The sequence below is a fragment of the Gouania willdenowi genome, chromosome 19 (assembly GCF_900634775.1).
Source record: "Gouania willdenowi chromosome 19, fGouWil2.1, whole genome shotgun sequence".
Taxonomy (NCBI): Eukaryota; Metazoa; Chordata; class Actinopteri; order Blenniiformes; family Gobiesocidae; genus Gouania; species Gouania willdenowi.
This window is the reverse complement of record NC_041062.1, coordinates 7,155,831-7,181,501: the sequence shown is the minus strand read 5'-3', so window position 1 is coordinate 7,181,501 and position 25,671 is coordinate 7,155,831. Positions and strand designations below refer to the sequence as shown.

General features: G+C 37.0%; 2 protein-coding genes across 2 annotated transcripts in view; one reads left to right on the top strand and one right to left on the bottom strand.

The window, feature by feature from the left end:
- Nucleotides 1-2,464: 2,464 nt before the first annotated feature.
- LOC114481253 (G-protein coupled receptor 26-like) lies at nt 2,465-9,672 on the top strand. Its single transcript, XM_028475921.1, has 3 exons — nt 2,465-3,336; nt 6,076-6,189; nt 8,966-9,672. The coding sequence occupies exons 1-3, from the start codon at nt 2,669-2,671 to the stop codon at nt 9,192-9,194; spliced, it is 1,011 nt and encodes a 336-aa protein (XP_028331722.1). The 5' UTR covers nt 2,465-2,668; the 3' UTR covers nt 9,195-9,672.
- Nucleotides 9,673-15,364: 5,692 nt separating this feature from the next.
- The window catches only part of cpxm2 (carboxypeptidase X (M14 family), member 2), a 28,228-nt gene continuing 17,921 nt past the window's right edge, over nt 15,365-25,671 (bottom strand). Inside the window, exons 8-14 of the mRNA XM_028476773.1 lie at nt 24,173-24,296; nt 23,850-24,046; nt 22,066-22,242; nt 19,396-19,693; nt 17,897-18,036; nt 17,660-17,759; nt 15,365-16,794 (exon numbers count right to left, since the gene is read on the bottom strand). Coding sequence (XP_028332574.1) covers nt 16,544-16,794; nt 17,660-17,759; nt 17,897-18,036; nt 19,396-19,693; nt 22,066-22,242; nt 23,850-24,046; nt 24,173-24,296 — 1,287 coding nt within the window. The 3' untranslated portion in view covers nt 15,365-16,543. The remainder of the gene's footprint in view (nt 16,795-17,659; nt 17,760-17,896; nt 18,037-19,395; nt 19,694-22,065; nt 22,243-23,849; nt 24,047-24,172; nt 24,297-25,671) is intronic.

Below are 25,671 nucleotides of genomic sequence, written 5' to 3'. Positions count from 1 at the left end.
AGCTTACCATTAACTTAGCAATAGCTGAATATTAGCAATAAGGTTAAAATGGGTTGAAAAGGTTGAAATGCTGAAATTTCCAATAGAAATAAATGAGAAAGAAAATTTGTAATTAGTTAAAAAGTTTGAAAGTAACAAATTATAAAGTACAAGCATAAAGCCCTGATTTTTTTGAAAGCTTATTTGTCAAAATCAGACAAACAATGTGGAGGAGTTAGCAACGACGAAAGAAAAAACAGATTTATTAGCGAGGATGCAGGAGGCATCCTCACTAATAAATCGGTTTTTAAAGATGTGAGATAAAGAATGTTTCAGTATATTTATATTGTGTTGTTTTAGATGTTTAAGAAGATGAAAAAAAAACTTGTCTTTCTGGGTAATAAATATTTTGTTGCCAATTTACATTTTAGAGTTCAGTTTCTCCTAAAAACTGCGTAAAAATGCGTGATTTTATTTTTTCTTTTTTCAAAATCATCAAAAATGATAGCGTGCTCCCTCAGTCTTACATCTTCTGAGCCATTCTGAATACATTGTCTATTAATTTTCCTTTGTCTATACCAGTTCATCTCATTTGAGTTGTGTATTTACAGGGTTCCTCATGGATGCTAAATATTGTCTGTGGAGCTGCCATTTAATTATGTAAAGGATAATTAAAATGGGGACTGCAAGCTGCACATATGAGATCAACTGGTGGAGGCGTGCTGATAACAGCCCCCGAGCAGACGAGTTGGCACTTGCATGACAGAGTGCTCGTCTCACCAAAGGGTGATTGTCACATCACATAAAGAAAAATAAAATAAAAGAATATAATGGCGAAAATGCAAAGCCTTCCTCTGGGGTTGCTTTTGTCACGGCAAATTTGCGGTTGACCTCATTTGACACTTTTCAGCAGCTTTCCCATCAGCAACAAACGTGCAAACATGTACAAGTATGTGGAAAATATCTGTTTATGTTATTTAGAAATAAGTAAGACACCCAGCACAGTATAGCTTTAAACTCAATGTGTGCAGCTCACGTGCTGCAGCACAAACTACTACTGTGTGATGTGTCCTATGCTTCAGAGGAGGAGGGGGGAGGGTGTGGGGGGATGTAAAGTCTGGAGGGGCAGCAGAATGCGGGGGCGTTCAGCTTTCAGGGAACCATGTTGCTTCCTATCAATTAGATGGAGCAGATCTAATGAGGAGGACGGCAAAGGAAAAGACAAGCATTGAACTAAAAGACATCTTTCATCACTCCCTTTAGAGTTTAAGATAAAAGCGACAGAAATAATTATGTACAGTAGTATATTTCAGATCTACTCGTTTTTCTCAAACAAAAAAAAACTACTACAGTATAAATACACATTAGGGCTGGGACTTTGACGTGTTAATTGCGATTGATTAATTAATTTTAATAATAATGCAACTAATTGTTTTGGTTTTTTTTTCACTCCAAACAGCGTGGAACCTTTCTCATTGCACAAGTTCCCAGTGTACCCATAATACTGATGCACAGACCACAACACAAGAAATGGGAGAACCCGAGGATAAGTTGTTGCTTTCTAATATTATGTGATTAATTTACATTATTTAATTGCAAAGTATTGCGTTAGATAAAATAAAATTAAATGAGTCCCACCACTAATATATATCACAAAAAAATATGAGGTAATACCATATCAAATTAATAATAATTAATTAATTTCAAGGGTGGGACGATAATCATGTGACAATATATCACAATATAAAAACGTCACAGAATATATCGTAGGAGTGGTATCGCGATAATTCAGGGGTTTGGTGAATAAGTATAGAATACAGTTATTTGATATCTATTGTGTGTAATGTGTGTTTGGGAAAAAAAAACATTCAAAAAACTTTTAAAATAGAATTTTAATCCGTTTTTTCACTCAGTAGTTGTTGTTATTGTTTTTTTCCTATCTATTACTAGACATTTCAGGCGACCCCATTTTAATTCCAGGCAACCCCACATGGGGTCCTGACCCCAAGGTTAAAAAAACACTGGTCACCCACTTTAATTTCTCCACACCTGTCACCAGACTGGCTTAACTGATACACAACACAATATGCACAACTGTTCACACCACCTTGCACTCTTACCTACCCTGACTCTCTCTTTCCTGTTCCCTTCCCCCCTCACCTAGGTGAAACACTGCCCTCTCTTTTTATAATCTCCCTAAAGATTTTCTTACCCTTCCTTGGGGGTAATAGAATAAATGTATTCATTTAATTGCAATAATAACACATTCATTGTTGTCGCTAAAAGATTACACTGCATGTAGTGTTGACCCTCGACAGCATGTAGACAAAGTTTAAAAAAACAACACTGGTCAGTTTTATTTAGGATAAAGTTGAATCTATCGAGGTCTTTTCTTTCAAAAGTGTATTCATTCAGAGTTTTTGCTGTCTTTGGTGAGATGAAAGAAGATGCTCACTGTACCACCAGTCGAGGGGTGATAGTGATGGTGATAGTTGCGCATCATTGCGCGCCCAGCGCAGGACGCAGTGCCAGAGCAGAGCACTGAGCAGCGGCATGTGACATCGACACTGTGTTTATTCAATAGAAAATCCTCATTTTCATCCGTGCACATCGTCTACTCTACAATGTAGAGCGGAGAGATGCGCGCTCAAAGCGGGTCAAAGTGAGAGCCTGGGTGGGGGGGCTCAGGATGGACCCTGCTCAGCTCATCCTCTCTGTGTTGATGGTCGTTATTATCATAGTTTCTTTGCTTTCCAACGTCCTGGTGCTGATCTGCTTCCTCTACAACCCAGAGATCCGTAAGCAGGTCCCGGGTCTGTTCAACCTCAACCTCACCTTCTGTAACTTGTTGCTGACGGTGTCCAACATGCCGCTCACCCTGGTGGGGCTGGTGAGCGACGCCCAGCCGGGTGGGGACGGCTTCTGTCAGACCCTGGGCTTTCTGGAGACCTTCCTGTCCACCAACTCCATGCTGAGCATGGCCGCGTTGAGCATCGACCGCTGGGTCGCGGTGGTTTTCCCCCTGAGGTACCACTCCAAGATGCGCCACAAGGACGCGGCGTTGGCGCTGGGATACACGTGGGCGCACTCCGTGTCCTTCTCCGCGGTGGCCACCTGCCTCTCCTGGGTGGGCTACCACCGGATCTACGCGTCCTGCACCCTGGCCAACCCCAGGACCAGCAGCCGGACCCAGTTTGTAATCTTCACAGTGTTCTTCCACTCCTTCACCTTCCTCCTGTCTTTTATAGTCTTATGTGTCACATACCTCAAAGTCCTCAAAGTGGCCAGATTTCACTGTAAGAGGATCGACGTGATTACGATGCAAACTTTGGTTCTACTGGTGGACATACACCCAAGGTTAGACCCTTATTTTCTCCTCTCTCAACAGAATAGTTTTTGTATGAGACATTGTTTATTATACCAAAGATGAAATATAATAGATTACTAGTACTCATGCTACTGTAATTGAGTTGCTTTTATGGGCACTTTAAGTATATTTCTGAATCAGTTATTTTACTTGAACTTAAGTATGTTTTAAAAGAAGTAATTTGTTACATTTATACATTATTAGATTTGTGGTGATCTTTAACCCTCCTATTATATTGAAATATTATACACATTTTACCCTTGGGGTCAGTCTCACCCTAGGGATATTTTGTCTCCAGAAAATGATTTTCAGAAATGTGTGCGTGTGTGTGTGTTGTGGTGGATAAAAGACTATTAATGACCTTTGCCATCCTTCCATTGACAATCCTAATGGTGTCCTCAGTATTCAGAGGGGATGCAGCATCCGATTCTACTGAAATGTCATTCAGAGTGATTGCTTCCCTCTGCTTCGATATACTGAAGTGTGGTAAAAGGAATATATAGCCCGCGTGTGTGTAAAAATCAATCAATGTAAGCCAGGTTACAGAGCCTACACTGTAGATCATGGCTGAGATCTAGGTGTATCCGCTATTCTAAATCCTGCCGGTCATTACTCAAACTGATCGCCTCCGTTCAATAAAGTATCACTCAAAGCCAGAGGTGTAAAGAGTGTAAAGTTTGTCAAAATGTACATCTTTTTTGAAAATAATAACACCAATGAATTCAATTTAAAATGTAGAAAATTATCTAAACTCTAAAACAGTGCCATGCAAAATGTTCATAAAGAGACCATGAAATGGAAATATAAAAAGAATCATTAAATTTTATAGTTTTAAAACGTGCTTAAGTACAAGTAAAATTAGAATATTTGCATTTCCTGAAGAAATGGCAAGTGAGGATGCAGGTGCTGGCCCGCGTCACTCTGTGTTAGCTTAGCATTAACATTAGAAATATCCTAGCATTAACACTTAAAAACATTAGCTAGCATTAGCATTTAATGGCAATAAGTAGCATTAACATTAAATAACATTAGCCTAACAATAGCATTAACTTAGCTTTAGCCTAGCAATAACATTAACCTAGCAATAGCATTAACCTAACAACAGCATTAGCACTAACCTAGCATTAACCTAACAATAACAATAATTTAGCATTAGCACGACCCTAGCATTAGTATTACAATAGCATTAGAATAACAATAGCATCAGCCTAGGATTAAAACTAATCTAGCGTCAGCATTAGCCTAACATTAGCATTAGCCTAGCAATGGCACTAATCTAGCATTAACCAAGCAATAACTGTCAGTGCCCAATCAAGGACCGGATCCTTTCAGATCCTTTCAATGCATGCGCGCAATGCGTCTACACCCGGGCCTAATCCTTTCGGATCCCTCCAATGCAAACGCGTCTCCATATGGTTGGCATTTTTTACGGCAGTTTGTGTACTATTTAAAATGTTGAAACCCTGCTATTTAAAAAGAATTACAAATGTATGTTTTGAGTGAATTCCTATTTATTTTGGTTTTTATCTCTTATCTACTTTTTGTTTGGTTTTTGATTGTCAGTGTTGTGTATTGTGTTTTTATCCGTTTTATTTTTTAAATTAACAATTAAAAACACCACAAAACAGTCACATATTTGTATGGTCGGTTTACATTCAAATAACACGTCCCAGCAGCTCTGTCGTAAGGATTGCGATTGAAGAAAGTGACGTTGTCTACGCGCATGCGTTGAAGGGATCTGAAAGGATCCGATCCTAGCATTAACATAATCATAGCATCAACCAAGCATTAGCACTAACCTGGCATTAACCAAGCACTAACCTAGCATTACATAACAATAACATTAACCTAGCATTAGCATTAACCTAGCAAGACTCTTTTGCCATGGCTCCCTATATATTTTTTTTTGAATATATGAAAATAATGAATTATTATTTCTTACAGAGGGTACTGACAATTAATGACATTAACTTCAAATGAAATTATGATAAAACCATTTTTTTAACCTAAAAATAAATCATATTGTGCAATAACTGCCACCTTCCTTCTTCACCTCTTATCAACTTTCCTTGCACTTATGGCTAACCTTAAATTTTAAATCCCTGGTAAAATAACTAAACATTCAAAAAGACTATTTTAGAAGAAAATAGTGATTTCATTTGTGTGGGGAAAGTGTTACTTACCTGCAAACATGCTGTCTTAATATGCACTCTTGATACTGCATGTTGCAAGAAATTAGCAATTAGCATGTGTTGACAAAGTAATTTTTTGTAGCACTTCGAATACTTTAACTCAAAAAATGTTATTTACATAACAATATTTGAGATAATTGTAACTGTATAGAATTTTACACACACTATTGTCTTCATTGAGAAGACATTTGTTTCGGCTCCGGAAGGACTTTAATCCAGGTGAGATTAGACAAAATGGCTCCTTTAAAAGTAAAGGTTGCAGACCGCTGAGCAATAACCTAGCAATAGTTTAACATTAGCAATAAGGTTGAAAAAGCCACATCCTCACACAGGAAGTGAGGATCCTCTTTGCATTATATGCCATGAATGTTTATGACTATTGGCATCTGCTTCTGTGTTTAACCTCTTCTCAGACACAAATTTGCACTTTGTTTGGACTTTTTTTAAGCCTTGCTAATACATATATATATATATATATATATATATATATATATATATATGCACATTAGCCACTAATTAAACAGTTTTGCTCTCCAGTGTTCGTCAGCGTTGCCTGGAGGAGCAGAAACGGAGACGACAAAGAGCCACGAGGAAGATCAGCACCTTCATTGGCACCTTCATGCTCTGTTTTGCTCCTTATGTGATCACAAGGTGACACACACGCGCACACACACACGCACACACACACTAGACTGAGAGGATGAGATTGGCTGACCTTGTGATAAGTAATACGCCTGAGCTCTGCCGTCGCTGCTGCTGCATTAGCACTTTTTCTTTTTTGCATAAGTTTGCTTGGTGCAGCTCAGTTTGTAAAGTAGAGCCACTCACATCGGACACAAGACAAGCTGAAGATTTAAAGTGACAATATTAAGTGGTGAACAGAGGAGATCTATTATGTGCTCATATGGGGAGGGAAGGAAAAAAAAAAGAGATTTGCAATGTTCAATAGTATTGTGGGTGCTGGGGGTGGGTATCATATCGAATTGCATCCTTGCAGCACAAGTTGGTGAAATAAAACCCTGCTGACTTTTGTCTCTTTCTGTGCAGAGTTTGCATGTTCTCTCTGAGTGTGTGTGTTAGTGTATTCCTTTATGTTTGGACAAGAGAAAAGCAATTTTCAGACCATTTTTGGGACAAAGTGCAATAAAAAAAACGTGTTTTGATGGAAATATGTTACAGTAAAGCTGCTACTCCCTATTATTTAAAAAAAATATATATATATTATTATGATAATATCTATGCCTCATAGATCAATGAATCAAACAATTTACTCCAAAAAGAAAAAGGAAACAGTTTTTTTACATTTTGTGGGACATAGAGTCCTGTAAACAGATGCCTGGAAGTGTTTTTACTTCATTTTTACTGTGATTTCTTGTTTTTTTACAAGGCAAGGAGGAGTGATTCACTTTTGTTGTAGTTTAAGTAAAAAAAAATGTCTATGAACCTGTCTTTTAGACTCCACATCCCACAATGCAATGCGCGATAATGTTAAACTTTTGCTTATCAACTTTTGCTTATCAACTTTTAAGTATTACATTTCATATCAGTAAAAAAAAACATTTCTAAACAAGGTTTATTAAATTGGAATTTTACTTGCATTTTAACGACCAAATTTGAACAGTATTTAACATGTGTGTATAGTATTTATTTGTCAAGTCTTAAAGAAACAAATCAAATATTTATAAACATTCTTTTTAAACATACATTTTTAACAAAATGAGATTGTTAAAAGTAACTTAACTTAATATCCTTTAACCCAGGTGGTATTTTAAGACTTTTAAGCAATGCAGATCATTTTAACCATTTTATCTAAACTTATTATTATTGTATTTCACATTAACCAAATCTAGTTTCAACTACACAGTTAACAAGGCACCTGAAAAAAGCTTAATACCTCTTTAAATTAAACAAGTACATCAGACTAAAAAAAAACATTCCTTGAATTTCCTATTAAACAGTACACATTTGCCAAACTTTACAAATCAATGAACAAAAAAATGCATTCAACTGAAGTGCCAATGCTAAACAATGTTTGTTTCCTGATTACTTTTGAATGAACTGTATAAGCAACAGAAGTTTATATGAAACCCGTGGCTATATTTTGAGGATCTTACCATGAGCTGTTCATCTAAACATGAAAAGATTATTTCCATCAAAGTTCAGGCCCAATGGAACTGTTTCCTCTGTAGCTGCTAAACAAGCGCTGCCATTGCCCCAGTTCACCCACAGTAACAGGTTAGTGTCATTAACAGAATCAGGTGTGCACACTCACAAGTGGGAGGGGCTTCCCCCGGCCCCTCCCCTGCTCACAGGCACTTTTTTCTTTCTTTTTTGGAATAAATGATGTCCAATTCAGGGTTGGGGTCAATTACAATTCCATTCTCAATTATCCATGTTTAAGTACAACTCAATTATGACTATGGTGACCAGTATTTTTTCCAATTACAATTATATTTTTTCCCCCTGAAAGTCTATTACAATTATATTCTGAATTACTAAAATTCAATTACAATAGTTAAATTACAATTAATCACAATAACTGAGCCTTTAATAAATAAGCCCATAAAACATAACCTTCCTCTTGTGTTAGCTTTCTGTTAGCATCGCTTATGATAATGGGTCAGTTTTGACCCATATCTTCAATCAGCTGTTAATTACACTAAAAAATGTAATTTATCATGCATTTTGGTTTCCTTGTTAGGCTTCCTTATCCATTAAAATATTGGTTTTTATATTTTTGGTGTCTGAGCCTTTTTTGTGCGAGTGGAATGGAAAATGGTCCTGGGACTGGGTTCAAGCTAAAAACCAAACACTGCCTTTTCAAAACAAAAGCATCTCTTCTTGTCTTCCATTAGTTTCTTAACACTTTTGTAAATAGGGCTTTTGTTTTGAAGTTAACCGGAAATTTCGTCAGTAGCACAATGGCGGGTTTCTGAAAATGTCGAAATTAATTGTGTATTTTTAGTAGTTTTATAGATCAAATGAGCACATGTTGATCTTCTACTTGGTCATTTTCTCACTTATAATGTTTTGAGAACTTTCAAAGGTGGAAAATCTACGGAGATATTTAGCCTCAGTGTGCTGCAGGTTTTTGTCATTGTAGATTCCAAATGTACTGTATCTTGGGAAACTTGGAAGTATACTTAAGTGGGAACGCTCATCATCCTAATCATACTAATAGTATATAGTAGACAGTATATACTCATTGAGTTTGTAGTACATAGTACGGAGTGTGATATTTCAAACACAGCCAAAGTTCTCAGGTAATTGTATCAGTTGAGAAGCTTTCCCAAACAATGTTTATAGTTCCTATAGTATGTTTAGTTCCTATGGTATCTATCGTTCCTCTAAGCTGAGAACATGAGCATTTCACCCCTCTCACCCGCTCTTTATTCTCTGACAAGCCCTTTTTTTTGCTCGCCCACAGGATTGTGGAGTTATTTCCAGCGGTGCCTATCAACCCTCACTGGGGAATGGTTTCTAAGTGCTTGGCATACAGCAAAGCGGCTTGCGACCCCTTCGTGTACTCGCTGCTGCGACACCAGTACAAGAAGACATGCTCCGACATCGTCAACAGGCTGATGAAACGCAGCTCTCTGAACGCCACCAGGGGCCGACATGAGAACAAGGGCAGTGGGACACCTCCGGGCCAGTAAAATGTTGCTCACCGCTGCTGGGTTGGATCCGGTCCCTGGAATATCTTTGACTATTGTTACTGAGATACAAAGACGTGTTGGTTTATCCTGTGTACAAGCAAAACTAACTGTTCCAGCATACACTGGTCCCTGGACATCAGATCTTTGCAGTGAACTCACTTCTTTCTCTATTTGGAGGGATTCATGTGCTCACCCAGGAAGAACGGCCAGGGGTCCACTCATTATCTCTACGATGGTAGCTCAAAGTCTGATGTGACATTCTGTTCGATATGTATTGATTTCTTACTAGGTTTGTTTTGACACCTTACTCTACTTCGCAGAAGCATCATCTTCTTTCAGAACGATCTTTCCAAGAAATCATCCGAACGGCACTTTATCGTTTATTTTGTGCAATATGCTCGCAAGTGACTTGTCGTATGTAATTTCAGCAAGTTCATTTTTGTCTTCTTTTTGAGTCATATGTCATGGTTTCATATATTCAGACAACTTTTTTTTTTTTAAGGAAATTTACTTTGATCTCCTGGCATGTTTTGACTGTGAACTTCCAGTCTTCTTCAGAGGAATCTGCTGATTGCTTTGATGTGTCCTTGACCTCCGCTTAGTAATTCCAGCAAGTTCATTTTTCTCTTCTTTTTGAATATTAAAAACAACAATAACGTAGTATTCAAAAATAACTTGCTGGAATTATGTTGCTTTTCAGACAAATTTTTTCAGGAAATTTAATTTGATCTCCTGACACGTTTCGACTGTCAACTGCCAGTCTTCTGCAGAGGCGTATGCTGATCAATTTGATGTTTCCTTAACCTCCGAGTAGTAATTTCAGCAAGTTCATTTTTGTCTTCTTTTTGTATGGAAGTCAAGGAAACATTAAAGCAATCAGCAGATGCTTCTGAAGAACACTGGCAGTTGACAGTCGAAACATGTCAGGAGATCAAAGTAAATTTCCTGAAAAAAGTTGTCTGAATAAATGAAACCTTAACAAATCATTCAAAAAAATTTAATTAACTTGGTGGAATTACAACGCAGAAGTCAAGGACACATCAAAAAGTGCAGCAGACCCCTCTGAAGAAGACTGGCAGTTGACAGTCGAAACATGTCAGGAGATCAAAGTAAATTTCCTGAAGGAAGTTGTCTGAATTAATAAAACCTTAACATGTTGTCGTAGCACTAAAAGTTTGCGTAACCAGAACTTGATGCAGTCAAAGATTGAGAAGAAAGATATATGTGTAAAACTATCGAAGACAACAGAAAAATCTGTATTTCCGTTGCAGTATTGTTGCTAATAGAAGGAATATAAGGTCTTTTTCTTGTGTTAAGAGCTCATTGCTTTAATGTCACTGACTTTAATCTGAGTTTCAGTGATGTAAAACATAAAAAATGGTCCATCGATGCAGCTGCCTTTGCTGCAGTGACTGACATGTGCCCTTCAGGTTGATTCAGTGGAGCGTGATCGACTGTACTTTCCTCAGACACCAGTGACCCAGAAAGATTGGCTTCATGCTTTCTAACACATTTGGACAAGATAGGGCAAAAAGGGAAAATGTTCAGGATACGATGGTGTGTTTTCTGCCCCTGTATATCAAATTACAAATGAATACAAACATTTGGTACATTTGGTTTAATGCATGAGGAAAACATTTACTACAAATTAATTCTGATTTGATATTGAAGCACTTAAACAAAGGTACTTTGTTTTTCTTTGGGATTTCATAGTTTCATCCACTTTTAGGTTTATAGTTATGAATGAGATTGATAGATTTATATAAAAGTTTATAAAGGCCGAGCTAAGTGAGCAAGCGAGTGTTTCTTGTGTCAAAATATATATTTTGATAAAAAGCAGTTATCGTTATCATTATACAGGTAGATCGTAAAGCGAGAGAACTGCTGACTTTGTCGCGGAAATTGTATTGGATTTTTTCTTTATTTAAAAAAGGAAATATATATATATATATATACATATATAGTGCATTTATTTTCTATTTATACAACTGTGAGGAAGTGAGTGCCAAAATATATAAACGATGCCCAGCGAGCCAACGTTAGTAGCTAAAAATATGGATTCAACTATTCATGTCTTCATTTAAATGTTTTAAAAATAACTATATGAACTAAAATGATGTAATCCATATTTAAGTGTCCCGTAACTAATGCCTTAAAATGCTGGTTGCTTTACAGTCTTTTAGGATCATCATTGCCTTATTTACTTCAGTTCACTGACATTACAGATCCAATTTCTCACTGATGCACATTCATTTAATCTTGTAAATGTATATATATATATATATAATAATAATTTATGACAAATAAGCTCCCATTAAGTTCAGTATGTGTTGACAGAATTAGATAAATGCCAATGTGAAAAGTGTTTTCAGGTCTTTTTGATATTACAGTGGGATTATGTAATTTGAGGTTTTCTAGAATGTGCTGCTTTTAATGCATTTAATGCTAAGAAAAAAAAAAAGGAAAAAAAAATTACCTCATTTTGTTGGTAGAATTAATACCAGACTGCCAGTTATATGTTTTTAACAATCTGAAATCTTGGATTGATGCTGCTAATGATGGATAATCAGATGTGATGTCAGATTGTGTAATGTTTGTTTTCACCAGCTGGGAATAATATTTATGTTAATGGTTGTTGTAGCTGTTATACTGGTGAAAAAGAGTAAGATAGCTGTTATAGACTTTTTAACATAATAAAGTTTCCTTTAAACTTTAAGCGCAAGGTCTCTTCATTTCAGATGTTTTTTTTTTAATTGGAAGGAAATTGAAAAAAATGTAAAAGAAACATATACGGTCAGAAGATGTAACTTGACCAGCCAAAAAACCTGCATTTGGAGACCATCTGTTGATATGTTAATAGAGTTTTCAAAAAACAAGTTAAAAAAAAAGGTGTTTCATTGAAGATAACCTTTTTTCAACGTACATTCAAGCCAAAGCTTAAACTCTTTTCAAAAGTGTTCCACCCTTTTTTTACTCGTCTCGTTTGCCTTTAATTAAAACCTGGCATGTACTTTTAGTGATAAAACATGTTTGCCAAAACACAAGTAGATAAGCACATTTAGCCAAAAAACAGCTTTTGCTTTTACTTTTGTTGTTTGGAGCAATGGGTGCATTAAACAATGCATTTTCTTTATGACGACTAGTAAAATACACTAAATACAAAACAAAAGCCAATGAAATATGTGCTGTAATAAAGTGAAAGTGACTGTAAATTATCTGATTAATCAACATTGTATAATCTCATGATTTTACGCATTAAGAGTGTTGACAGCTCCCTGCCTGCATTCATTTTTTCCTGCTTTTTCTGCATCGGCAACAGTTCTAAATTATGGATTTTAATTCTTCTAATTTTTAAGAATAATTGTGTGTCTTATGTCACAGTACATGAGATAAAGGAACATCCGCGTGGTTTCTCCGTGTTTGTGATTAGTCTGACGCTACAGTTTCCACCAGTTTTATATGAGCGTGCATGCTGCAGGTTGGAAAACCCTGGGTTAAGTTAACGCGTTGCTATCCTGCTTCGTAGTACAGCTGCTCTGTGATGAAGAATGTTTGGTAAAGTCAGTGGTTCCCAATCTTTTTTTTGGATTGTAACCGTCCCATGGGTCACCCCATCACAAATTTCTGTGGTGACCCCAAAGACATGTAACAATTTACCCTATATAGATAAATAAATGAGAATATATAGATTTGATTTGAACAAGAATGTAATAATTGAATGTATGTTTTTTAATAATTCATATTTTTTATTTAATTACTATTCCAGGTGACCCCAAGGTTGAAAAACACTGGGTTAAGTGAAGCATGCTAACATAGAGATAAATCGTATATATTTCTCCAGCTTCGTGGTACAGGCCCTAGATTTGTCTGTTTTGCACCTTTTCTCCTCATGATGATGAACTGCCTGCCAGGTGCAGTTTTATGGAAAGTTATGACTTATGGAAACATTCAACCAAAGCGATTGTCTCACAAAACTATAATCCAGCCATTGTTTCTTTAGGCTTTTACACCCATGAGATCAGGAATGAAACAACACCTCTCCACAGCTCTTTTTAAAGGGATGAGGCGTCTTATTGTCCTCATTCTTTTCTCTTTGATGTCCAACAAAGCTTTAGAGTGTGTCAACAATCCATAGAATGAGACGGGTAAAGGTTAAGAGCTGGTTTACCTACACAGCATGGCTACTCTCTGCTGTGATGTCGTAGCCTGAGCTCTTATATTCTTCAAAGGCTGGACTGACTTCTGAAGAAAAGGCTGGTCTTTCAACTGCTGGTGCCCATGGCTTCATAAACATCTGCACAGTGTCACAGCTGTAGACCTGAGCAGCTCCTCTGCACGTTCTTAACAGTGTAACAAACCCTCTCCTATCAGCCTGTTCTTTTTACACTTGTCTGTTGTGCACGTGCACAGCATTTGGCCAACAGTCTTTTTTAGATACTCCAATTAGTATCTCACACCAGACCCAATATTTCAACAGGTTTTCTTATTATAACTTATAATAAGTTTAGTTTTTTTTAAGTAGCAAGAGCTCAAGAAGCAAATTCACCATTATAAATGTTTTAATTCTCTTATGTTGTGGATCAAAACAGTTCCTTCCATAATTAAGGATGGAGCAGGGGTGTCAAACTCATTTTAGCTCAGGAGCCAAATACCGACATTTTTGATCTCAAGAAGACCACAGATTATAGGTGGGGCATAAATACATTTCCACAATGATATGCTCTACTTTAAGACAAGTAAAGTATGTATAGGCATCGATAATATCCAAGCAATACTTGATTTTATGATTCATTTTTTATTCAATTTGGTGAAATATTGTCGAATAATTTAAGTTAATTTTCAGGGTTTTTGGAAAAATTGAGAGTTCCTTCAACAAATTGCTTATAAAAACGAGTGCCTTCATGTGAAATAAACTTGGAAAAACTGTGAGCGCGAGCAAATATTGTAAAGTTTCACTGAATTTGTGTATTTTGAGGGACTATGATATCTACAACCAATTAAAATTCTGTGTTCAGAAGGACTTTTATCCTCAGTGTTTGTGTGTCTTCAACAGTCCGTGATTTACTCGCTAACCTTAGCCATCAGAGCGTGCAAGCTCACTGTTTGGGGGAGAGTAAAAGGTCCCTTAGGAGAGCTCGTCTTCTCTGCCTCATTGTTTACTACCAAACCACAGAGTTGGAACTATTGCCGCCTGTGGTCACACACTGATTTTATCTTCTTTCAGTAAACAAAAGAGGTTTACATCAGCATTTTAAACTTTTCCTGGTTTTTTTTTCGAGCAAAAACAATCTGCTTAAACTGGCATATTGACCAAAAAAGCGGATTAAATGATCTAAAAAGCTGGTCGAATGCTTCACTCCGATAGAAAACGATGGAATGTTCAAGTAGTCCCATTTTTAAAAGGCAATTAAACAAATATGGTGCATAATAATGTGTTTTGTTAGGCATAGATCATGTTCTAATAAGTACATTTCAAAAGATTTTAGGAGGATCCCTTTAAGTGTATTCCAGTAAATTGAAATAAAAGCTCACTTTCACTCATTTCTAATGGAGCAGTTCTGCTTTATACGCCCGTGTTTTGAGATGACAGGTGTGCACACCTCCATCCGATACCCTTTAGAGGATGAGATAAGAGGTGGAGGTCTCCCTATAATTGCATGTTGGCCGTAGAGAAGGCAGGCTGGTGAGCCGTAAAAGCCCCTGTAGAGCTCTGATAATTACAGCCTTTCGACTTCCACAAATCCACACTCCCAAGATACAATCTCTCAGCTGCAGAAATCAAACGAGATGACGCTATAATTAACCAGAGTCCGTTAAACAAAGTTGTACATTTTCCATCCAAGTTTTTAAATTCCCTTCACGGTGATATTAATCTTGACCCTGTTTTACAATCTATTAAACAGAAATAGCTTAATGTGAGAATTTTTAGTTTTGCTTTCCTTTCAGAGAGAATAAAAAGAGCAAAGAAATGAGCTTGTCGATTAATTAGAAATAACACTGATGTTCAAATTGATAAAAGTAAAGTAAATAGAATGTAAAATGTACAAGTTGTCAAAAAATACATTCAATACTAAGAAATTAAATATAATTCTTTGAGAGAGGATAGTGACTATAGCTTGCTGTACAAACATTTATGTTTACATTTCCAGTGAAATACACACAGAACCGTATTAGAAGCTGAAAACTTTAATTTGGGAAAAAAATATAACCAACAACTTTGTGATCAACAACAAGCTTGAAAGAGCAGCCAACGAAAGCTTTTGTTTATATAACTGTGTTAGTAGGGTGGCAAAGGGGCAAACAATTACAGGTACATTTTCACTTAGTTCCTTAAGCTTGGGAATTTTGGGAATATACAAAAATGTAAACTTTTTGGGGAAATTATTAATTAAAATTACTCAAAAATTGGAAGTAACTTCAAAAATCCTTGATTTTGTGACAATTTTTTTTGATTTTTCCAATAAGACTGCAGTCGCGTGATATAGGCACAAAACATTTGGAGGGAGAAAGATAGATATAACATACAATATTTAGTATTTGATGCAATAATTCACGTTTTCTTTTCCATTTTATCTTTTTTCCTGTGGGCCGAATTGGAGGATCTAAAGGGCTGGATTTTGCCTTGAGTTTAGCACATGTGTTTTAGATGATACTAAAATACATTTTTAAAACTATATTTAAAATCACTGATAATTAGGTCCAACTTTCAACTTTGAAAATTCCCCTTTTTATTCTCATGGAAAGTCTCCAACTTTTAAAATTTCCAGAATTTTTCAAAGATAGTATTAAATTCCATGGATGCTAATACTTATGTTTGGATATGATACAGTTATTTGAAGATTTCTTCAATTTCTGGTTAATTCCAATAAATAATTCCCATTAAAAGTTTGCATTTCTAAATATTCCCATATTTCCTGATCTTAACTTAGTTTGGAAATGTTTCTGCCCCTTTGCGATCCTATTTATAACATAAGTTAATACGTATATGTACATTATTAGATTTGTGGCAGTTCTATTAGTGTGTTTATTATATGTATAAAAACACATTCGTCATCTCATGGCATACATCCAAAATGTCTTTACTTTGCATTTATTTAATTATAGTTGAGGACAAGTGGTGGAGCTATCAGTTTGTTAAAAATAAATGGGGATTTTGTTTGGATTTGGTGAATTGAAAGAAAGCTCGTATAACAACGAATTCAGCAAGAGCCGAGGCCGAAAAACATCAACACAGTCCCGCACTTTACATGACGCACAACTTTTACCCAAAACTCCATTTCCACAGACTGATGCAGGTCCATAAACCAACCCTTGGTTATCGGATCGGATGTTTGCATTTGAATTCTTCATTATGTCCCAAGGCGTCTTGACCTCATAGCTTGGAGCTGCCTCGCTGACAGGCGGATGGGCTGCTTGTTGAATTTTTCCATTATTTCTTTGATTCGTGACAAGTTGGTGCGACCGATGGTGAAGTCGCACCTGGTTGCTCCCATCTCGTAGCCCACTTCACACTTCCTGGTGCTGAGGCTGTAGCCTTCGGCTCTGGCTATGACTTGGTATTCTCCAGGGTTCAGCAGGCGCCAATAATCCCCGTCAGCAGCTGAGGACACAAACATGGCCGGTAAATATCATTTTGAAACACTTTTTTTTTTTTTCATCATATCTCTAATCAATTCCGATGTTTAGCAAGTCCAAAGGTAGAAATGATATGTTTTGCTAGGCCCTGTGAGAAAATAAACATCAGAAATTTAAAATTAAAGTGAAGTCTAATCTATTGGTTTCCCACAGCCAGGGTTGAGATCAATAACATTTTTAAATTACAATAGAGTAAAAAACATCATCTATCATGCAATTTGTTTTTCATCTCTTGGTTACCTTGTTAGGCTTCCTTATCCATCAAAATATTGGTATTAATATTTTTGGTGTGGGCGTCTGAGCCTTTTTTGTGTCAGTATACCCTTAAATTTCAATTTTTTTACTTGGTAAAATGAATCTCAAGAAAACTGATATGAAACATATTTTAATAATTGTGACAGCTGTTGTTCACAGTCCCCGCCCCTTTCTTGGGACTGGAGTGCCGTCTTTTTTACAGTGTGTGGTCTGGAGGAGTAGAAGATGGAATTAGCCACTTTTCTGCTTGAAAGGTAATTACTGCTGCTTGTTTTATATGATGTTTGACTTGTAATAGTTACACTAGAACTCTGTGGTGCATGTGTTGTTCATGTGCGCGCAGCAGCCTCTGTTTGGGCTGCTGTAAGTGACACTGTGTTGTTGTTGTTGCTGCTGCTGAGGTGTGTGCACATTGAGAGAGAGAAGCGCTGCAGTAATATGCTTTTAACAGAGCATGTTATATTACTGTGATTTTGCTGTTGGACTAACGTTAGCTTGAGGGGAGGGAGGGAACTGAGAGTTGCGGAGTGCACCTTTAAAACAGTACGTTAAAAAAGCATCAGGTTATAGTTCACCAGTGTGAATATCATGGCTGATGCCTTCCACAGAGATAGTAGCGTTAGCTATTCCACGTCCTTGCAGGTCCCGAACGACTCCTTTAATCCCACGATGCACCTGGAAGTAAAAAAGTGTTCCAATCAATTATGTTTCTCAATTTTCTAATCGCAATATTTTCCATGGAGTATCACAAATGAATGTCATGCTTGAGTTTATTTTCACAAGTTTTGCTTGTATCATCATGTGAGCCGTACCTGCTCCATGAAGACGAGAAGAGACTCTCGGTTGTTCTCCCACTCCTCTGGCAGCTCGTTCTCGTGTGGGAATTTGTCGCAGCCCACGTACATCGACAGCTCAAAGCAGTTTGTGTGCAAATAGCTGAAATCGTTCATACCTGCCAAGAAAGAGCGAGAGATATTTGTTCACCATTGTGTTTGTGTGTCGCTGGCGTGTGTTGGTCGAGGCTTGACTTGATTCATGATGTTTGAGGTTAAAGCCGTGAAGGGGCCACGGCTCAAGAGCTCAGACACAGTGAAAGGACCAGTGAGAAGACACACATGTAGAAATGGACACTGGCTAAGTTTCCATTACCCTTGGAGATGTGCAAAATCTAAATATCTCAATACAAACTGGTAATGGAAACACCTGAATTTAAAAAAAAAAAAAACAGAAATATTGCTAAAAGGTTTTTACGCTTTCATGAGGAGGAATTTCAGAGAAAACATGGCGCTGTACGTGTGGACAGAAGAGGAGACCCAGACATTTCTTATAGCTCGGCAGATATGTCAAAAAGATGCTCACTTCAAGAAGAAAGTATGACAATTTGTAATATGGGTTTTTTTTTTTAATATGCTGAATCAATTTTTAATGGAATCCACGCTGGCAAACCAACGATTCCCACTCAAAATCAAGAAATCCAAGATGGCCACTGATTGTGACGAAAGGGCTTAAAATACAGTTATTTTGATATGTGCTGATGACTGAGAAATAAATCAGTGTTGCAAATGTTGATGCATCACAGTTTTACTCCTTCCATTTTCATTCCGACTTTTCATTTCATTATAGAGGTTTGTTGAACTTCATCAAACAGTTGGTTGTCATATTGGATCTTGCTCTATATGCAATATATAGTATTTTGAGCCATTTCATTACAATCGTTGTCCCCAAAAACCTACATTTTGCCACAAAGATCATGTTTATACATCAAACAGAACCAAGATTTTGGTAAAATTTAAATTCAAAATGCGGATGGCAGTCATCTTGGATCTTGCTCTGAGCACAATTTACAGTATTTTAAGACATATTATTGAATTCCTTGACCCTGAAAACCTATAATTTGCCACTGAGATCATGCTTATATATCAAATAGAACAAAGTTATGATAAAATATCCAAACTGGCAATACGGATGGTGGCCATCTTGGATTTCTTGATTTTGAGTATTAAAATAAAAACGGTTTGAGCATACTCAAAAACCCCCATGTACAAATGTTCATGGTTTCTTCTACATGTGAACATCTTAGACTAATATTACGACATCTGCCAGACTATTAGCATTATACTTAAAAATGATTACTGCCAAATTAGACGTGAAAAAACAATGCAGAGTGTTAGAAGGAGGTTTGGAGCTTCTCTCGCGGGATGAGATTTAGCAGAAAATAACCTTCAATGGAAACAAATTATACTTCGTCAAAATTTCAAAATACCGCTTTTATTTTGCGAAAAAAAACTGTAATGGAAACACAGCTACTGACTTCCTGCTGCCGTGTGCCATGAGGCTCCATTGATGGTGCCGTCCTCTTTGGCGAAGTCTTCCGTGTGACAGACCCGTCGGCTGGCATCCGTCATCAGCCGGTGGGTGGACGCGTAGGAGAAGGCCAGCCAGCGAAAGACGTGATCATCCGGGGTAGGGGTCTGCTCCCTGGCCACCCACTGGGAGCGAGTTCTGTCGTACGGGAATGTCACCACCAGCTCTCCTCCCTGGAGGTTCCCGCCCAGGACAAAGGGCATCTTCTCCATCCATGCAATCAGAGCTCGTGTCTCCAAGGCAACCTTACAGAGGGGAGGGTAATGTAATTCATGCTATGATAGCTAAATTAACTCCTTTATAATGAAAACACTTTTCTTTAAATGGAATGTGAAGAGGGGGAGTAAAGCTGTCAGCTACTAGGAGGTCATTTACACATTAAGAGCTGTAAACAAACATGCATATTCCTCCTCAACAGGCACAAATTATTATTATTTTTTCCCAATGTACTAGAACAGTGTTTCTCAAATGAGGGTACGTGTCATGTACCCCTAGGTGTACGTGTCGTGTACCCCTAGGTGTACGCGATGAGTTTTATGATGTTTATTTTGAGTTAAAAATGATAATCACACTGAATATTACCAGCAACTTAACAAAAACACACAAAACAAGAGGAAAATATACTGAATAATAAAAAAAAACAGACAAATAACAACAAAATACACAAAATGACACCAAAAACACACACATTGTGAGAGAATTACAATTACCATTACCAGCAACACACAAAACAACAACAAAGACACACAAAATGAGAGAAAAACACACAAAATCACTACGAAATACAGAAAAATAACAGAGGAACATGCTAAACGACATAAGCAACAACTGAAGGACACCAAAAACACACACACTGAGAGAGAATCATTTAAATAATGCCAACAACACACAAAAACAACAAAAACACACAAAATAAGAGAAAAATATACTGAATTAGAAGAAACAACAACAAAACATACAAAATGATGATAGAAGTGATCTTGATTGGAACATGAACTGAAAATACAAGGATCAGTCTTTATTCCACACCAGGAGGGAAATGATAAAAACTATGAAAATCAATCTATTCAGGAGATACTAAATACTGTTTAATTTTTCTTATTTACAAAATGAGAATCTTTAAAATGTGTGTTATCACTCATTCATTCCAGCATTGTGCTGTTTAGTTGTTTTTTTTTACAGAATTCTGAGCAAAATGTAGTAGTCGGACATACTTGCATTTAAAAGCAAAAGGAAAATCCCCCTGACATCCAACCCCCCCTCATATAATTAATGAACAGCCTCATCTGTGATCAGCTGTTTGTCTGGTCATTTAGCCAGGCAGGCGAGGATGGATTTCACAGCTCTTTGAGTACCAATGGGAATCCTGAACATACAGCTGCAGCATCTATTCTGGAAGCCGCGTGTGACTCACTCGCCAACGTCAAAACACTCGTGAGGATGAGGTTTTAATAGATCGCTGGGTGTATTTTAACTCACAGCCCCTTCGTCACAGATGGCAAACGCATTATGCGTCTCTCAAAATAGCCACACTGTCGATATGCCTCCATGAATGTGTTACCCTTTTCAAAAAGGTGCACGGTCTTCTTCGCTGAGATTTGGCAGGACAGGAACACAGTGTGATAATTTGTCACCTTCAGGGGAAGTTGGCGATCATGGTGTTGAAATAGATTCACGTGGGAAATTAAATTTGCAGACAAATAGGAGTGTTTTCTGTGTTTTCTTTGGTTTGCTAACCAGTTTAGAGGAACAGATTCTTTAAAGCAGGAGGTCAGGATCCAATTTGGGGTTGAGAGACACTGAAAAACTGAGAATTTAAAAATTTTTGCTTATTTTTACCCTTTTTCTGCAACTACACCAAACTTGCCATATTTTAACCTATTTTCACCCTTTTTCTTGCAATATTTTTGCTCTTTTTAATGCATTTTCTCTACATTACTCCCATTTCTGCCACTTCTTTATGAAATTTCAATGCCTTTTCTGCGCATTTTTTCCAGTTTCAATACATTTGTGGGACTTTTAAATGCTTTCCACCACTTTTCCAACTAAATGCACATATGTTAACCCATTATTGTTACTTTTAACCTCTTTTCAACATAATTCATGTATATTTTTGCCAATTTAACTCAATTTTCTGATTTGTCATGCCCATTATTTTCCAGTTTAAATTAAGTGTTCCGTTTCTGCTAATATTGACACTTTGAACTATTTTTACCTCTTTTTCTGTCCGTTTTTGGCTACTCTAATTTGCAGCTTTTAACCCATTTCTGTGGTTTTCAAAATCCCATTTCACCACATTTCTCACCATTTTTAGTCACTTTTAATAATTTGTATGACTATGTACTATATAACAGTGGATATTGTTTAAATCAATAAATACATGTGGTTATCACAGATTCATCAAACAATGGAACATCATTTTTGCTGACTTTATGGATGGGCCCCAAAAAGCTCCCCCCTTTATTCCAGATGGCCCTGTCTCCACATGACTGTTCTTCAAAGTTCATGTCTGTGTTCAACCACAGCATCGAAATCTCTACATTTAAAGAGCTCGCATCACACAAAAACATTGAAAACAACCTAAATAAACTGACTGGTACATTTCAGGAACACTCACTGAGGCGTTTGATGACAGGTACCACTCAGGAATGGGCAAATGGCTGAACATTTTGCGAGGAACGCGCTTCATCGCCTCCAACTCCCAGAGAATAGAGTTGAGGTCAGGGAAGTTATGATGGATGTCAATCCCATCATTGCTCCATCGACCCAGAGACCACCCACTGAGCTCTGAGCCCTGTGTCGGAGCACAGGAAAACACAACATGCAAGAGTAAACACAAAAAGGTTATCAGTAGAAGCAGAGGTACAGGGTTTGAGACGTATAACTGTTTTGAAGTTCCATAGAGGCTTCGTAATTGTGTTTCAGACTAAATCAAGAAAAAAAAAAAAATATATATATATATATATATAGCTCCATAAACCGTTACCAGCCTCTCTGGTGCAAATGGTCCTATTCATCTTTCCTAAAGGTTCTTATTTTGTTGTAAATGTGTTATTATTACTTTGTGAAAAATGCTCTTTCCAATCAGATCCTTTTATTGTAACATGTATTTAGTGGTATCTACAAAAAAAACATGAATTGGTCATTTCATTGTTCAACATAGTAGCCATGGATTTGTGGTAGATTGAGTCCCCCAATAACTGAAGGGTTGGGGGTTCGAATCCCGCTCTAGCCAAGTCATTGTTGTGTCCTTGGTCAAGGCACTTCACCTACATTACCTCGTATGAATGTGGTGTGTGAGTGAGTGTCGGTGCTGGTCGCTGGTCAGAGGGACTGATGGTTCACTATGGCAACCACACTACTATCAGTCTGCCCCAGGGCAGCTGTGGCTACAATAGTAGCTTACCACCACTGTGTATGGAGTGAAAGAATAATATGCATCGAAGTGCTTTGAGAGTCTATGAAAAGCGCTATATAAAATCCAATGCATTATTATTATTATTATTATTATTATTATTATTATTATTATTATTAACGTTTAGGTATTCTACAAACAAAATATCAACCATCTTGGCAGAAATCGTAATGGTAGCAATTTATGTTTTGCATAAGTAAGAAGAGTTTTTTCCCACCTTTGTTCAGGTTTTAAGATGGAACATAGGGGATTATTTCAGTTGCGGTTAGTACAATGAAAACATCAGGATCATGCTGATCAACCATATCTTGTAGTCCCTAGAGTCAAAAAAGTAGTCGGTAAATTTTCATTCAAATATAAAGCTCCATTTGACTGGAACATTCTCCCATTATTGATCCGCTCTCTAACCTCTCTGTCTCTGTTTAAAAATGCTCTTATCCTCCATCTCCAGAATATCTGTCAGTGTTTTTGATTATAGGCTATGTAACCGAAACCTTTTTTATTCATTTAATCTAATGAAAGTTTTTACTATCATTAGATAGCTACTATTAATGATATCACTATTATTACTTATTTATTTTTGTATAAAACATTTACTGTTTTGAGCAACTGTTAAATGTATACTGTGTGTGTGTGGGTGTGTATGTGTGTGTGTTTATCTATATTTTGTTGTATTTATTATTTTTGAAATATTGAATTTTTGTATTGTCTGCTCTGCTGTATCTGTCATTTTATGTAAGTTGAGGACCCCCTCGAAAACGAGATGCTCCATCTCAAGGGGCATATCCTCCAATAAATAAATTTGAAATTTACTGTAAACAGGTTACTAGTTTTCTATGCAACCAATTTGGGATTTCATCCCCTCGATCATTTAAAATTGTTTATTTTTTTTACCTGCACCATCACAACATGGACTTCTATCAGGCCTGTAAAGCAGTCATGGTGCTTTACATTACATTATGAGGTCAGTAATGGCTTAAACTTACAGCTTCAAAGGCTTTCTCGTAGCCATCGGGGTTGACAGATGGCAACAAATGGATCCTGGTCTCCTCCACCAGGTGACGTATCCGCTGGTTTCCAGAGAGATACTCCAGACACATGAACTGCATCAGCAGGAGCAGCAGCTCCCGTCCCAGCGCCTCGTTTCCATGGGAACCAGCCGTGTAGCGAAACTCTGGTTCACCTGGTCGTAGGGTTTGGAGAGTGCAGAGAAGATTAGTAGTTATACGTTGGTACAACATCAGCTGCATAGAGGAAAATAACACCAGGGATGTGAGTTGTCTAATGTGGTTTTCATCAGAGAACTTACCAACTTCATGCTCTCCTGGGTTGTCAGAGATCTCGATTGCGTACAGTTTGAGGCCAGCGTGGCTTTTTCCGATGTTGTAGATCCGTGTTATGTTGGGGCACATGTCATTGACCACCTTCATAAGCTGTTAAAGTCCAGACAAACAGAAAAGATCAATTCTGGTGAACTTAGTAATGGCGCCTGGCTTCGAATATTGTAAACAGTAACAAATATACCGAAATATTAAAATATTTTATGCTTGCTGGTCAGATACGGACACAGGGTTTTATTATGTCAAAAGGTTTTGGGGAACAGACCAGGGTTGGGGTCAATTACATTTTTCAGTTGCAATTACATTTTCAATAATCCACATTTAATTACAATTCAGTTATGATTACAGTGACTGCAATTTTCCCAATTACAATTCAATTACAGTATGTTTTAACCTCAGAAAGTCAATTACAATTACTTTCTCAATCACTAAAGTTCAATTACAATTAATCACAATTACTGAACCTGAAAAAACAACCTAATATAAGTTCCTTCCTCTTGTGTTAGCTTTCTGTTAGCATCTCTCATGATAACGGGTCCTAAATCAGCTGTAAAATACACTAAAATAATAATAATAATAATAATAATAATAATAATAATAATAATAATAATAATAATAATAATAATAATAATAATAATAATAATAATAAATTGGACAATGCCGATGCATGTGAAGAAATAAATAATTATTCAAAACAACAATATTAATTCCTAGATGTGTTATTGTGATTTTCATCCATTTTGTTTATTTAAGTGAGAAGGAATTTACAAGATCATGAATTTGGTTTATGAGCAGATTCTAAAAAGACGGCACTATCTTATGCACAGAAATCTAGGAAATAATGTTTTTCAGGTATTTTCCTATAGGTTTAAAAGGAGACCAATAAAAAGATGTGATGTTTTGCACATTAATGGAGTCTTAAATACTCTCAAAAGGACTTTGTGCTGGTTAGGATGTTACCGTTTGTGAGATAAATACTTTACAGATAGTACGGTATTGTAAAAATGTTGAAACCAGAGTCGTGAGCAATGGAGTGGATCTCTTTAATGGTGTATATTGTATTTTAGAGAATCCACACGGAGCTGTTGGGACTTAAAGGTCAAGTGCTTTTCCGTCCATAAAAAAACCCACTTTGGCTTTAGAGTTCAGTAAAATGTCAAGGTTGAAAATGTTTTTGAAATATTGGGTCAAAGGAAAGCTTGCAAACCCATCCTGTGTGACCCCCACATTAGCCTCTGCAGAGAAAGAAAGGAACAAAAATGGTAAATCACGTTGATTCTTCTTCTGTGGTATCTGAGGGTCTATCAGTGAGCTGCTCACGTAGATCTGTACACGTTTGGTTATGGTGGCGCTCAGCAGCGGTTCAGGACACCTGTGGTGGCACAGGAAGCTGCTACATTACTGGAAATGAGAATACCCAGGAGCCGTGTACACAGTGACAGACCCAGCTGTTCCCACTGTGTCGTAC

Coding starts and splice junctions, on each gene's coding strand:
- LOC114481253 (XM_028475921.1), top strand. CDS start 2,669: ATGGACCCTGCTCAGCTCATCCTCTCTGTGTTGATGGTCGTTATTATC. Junction 3,337..6,075: donor CTGGTGGACATACACCCAAG/GTTAGACCCTTA, acceptor TTTGCTCTCCAG/TGTTCGTCAGCGTTGCCTGG. Junction 6,190..8,965: donor GCTCCTTATGTGATCACAAG/GTGACACACACG, acceptor GCTCGCCCACAG/GATTGTGGAGTTATTTCCAG.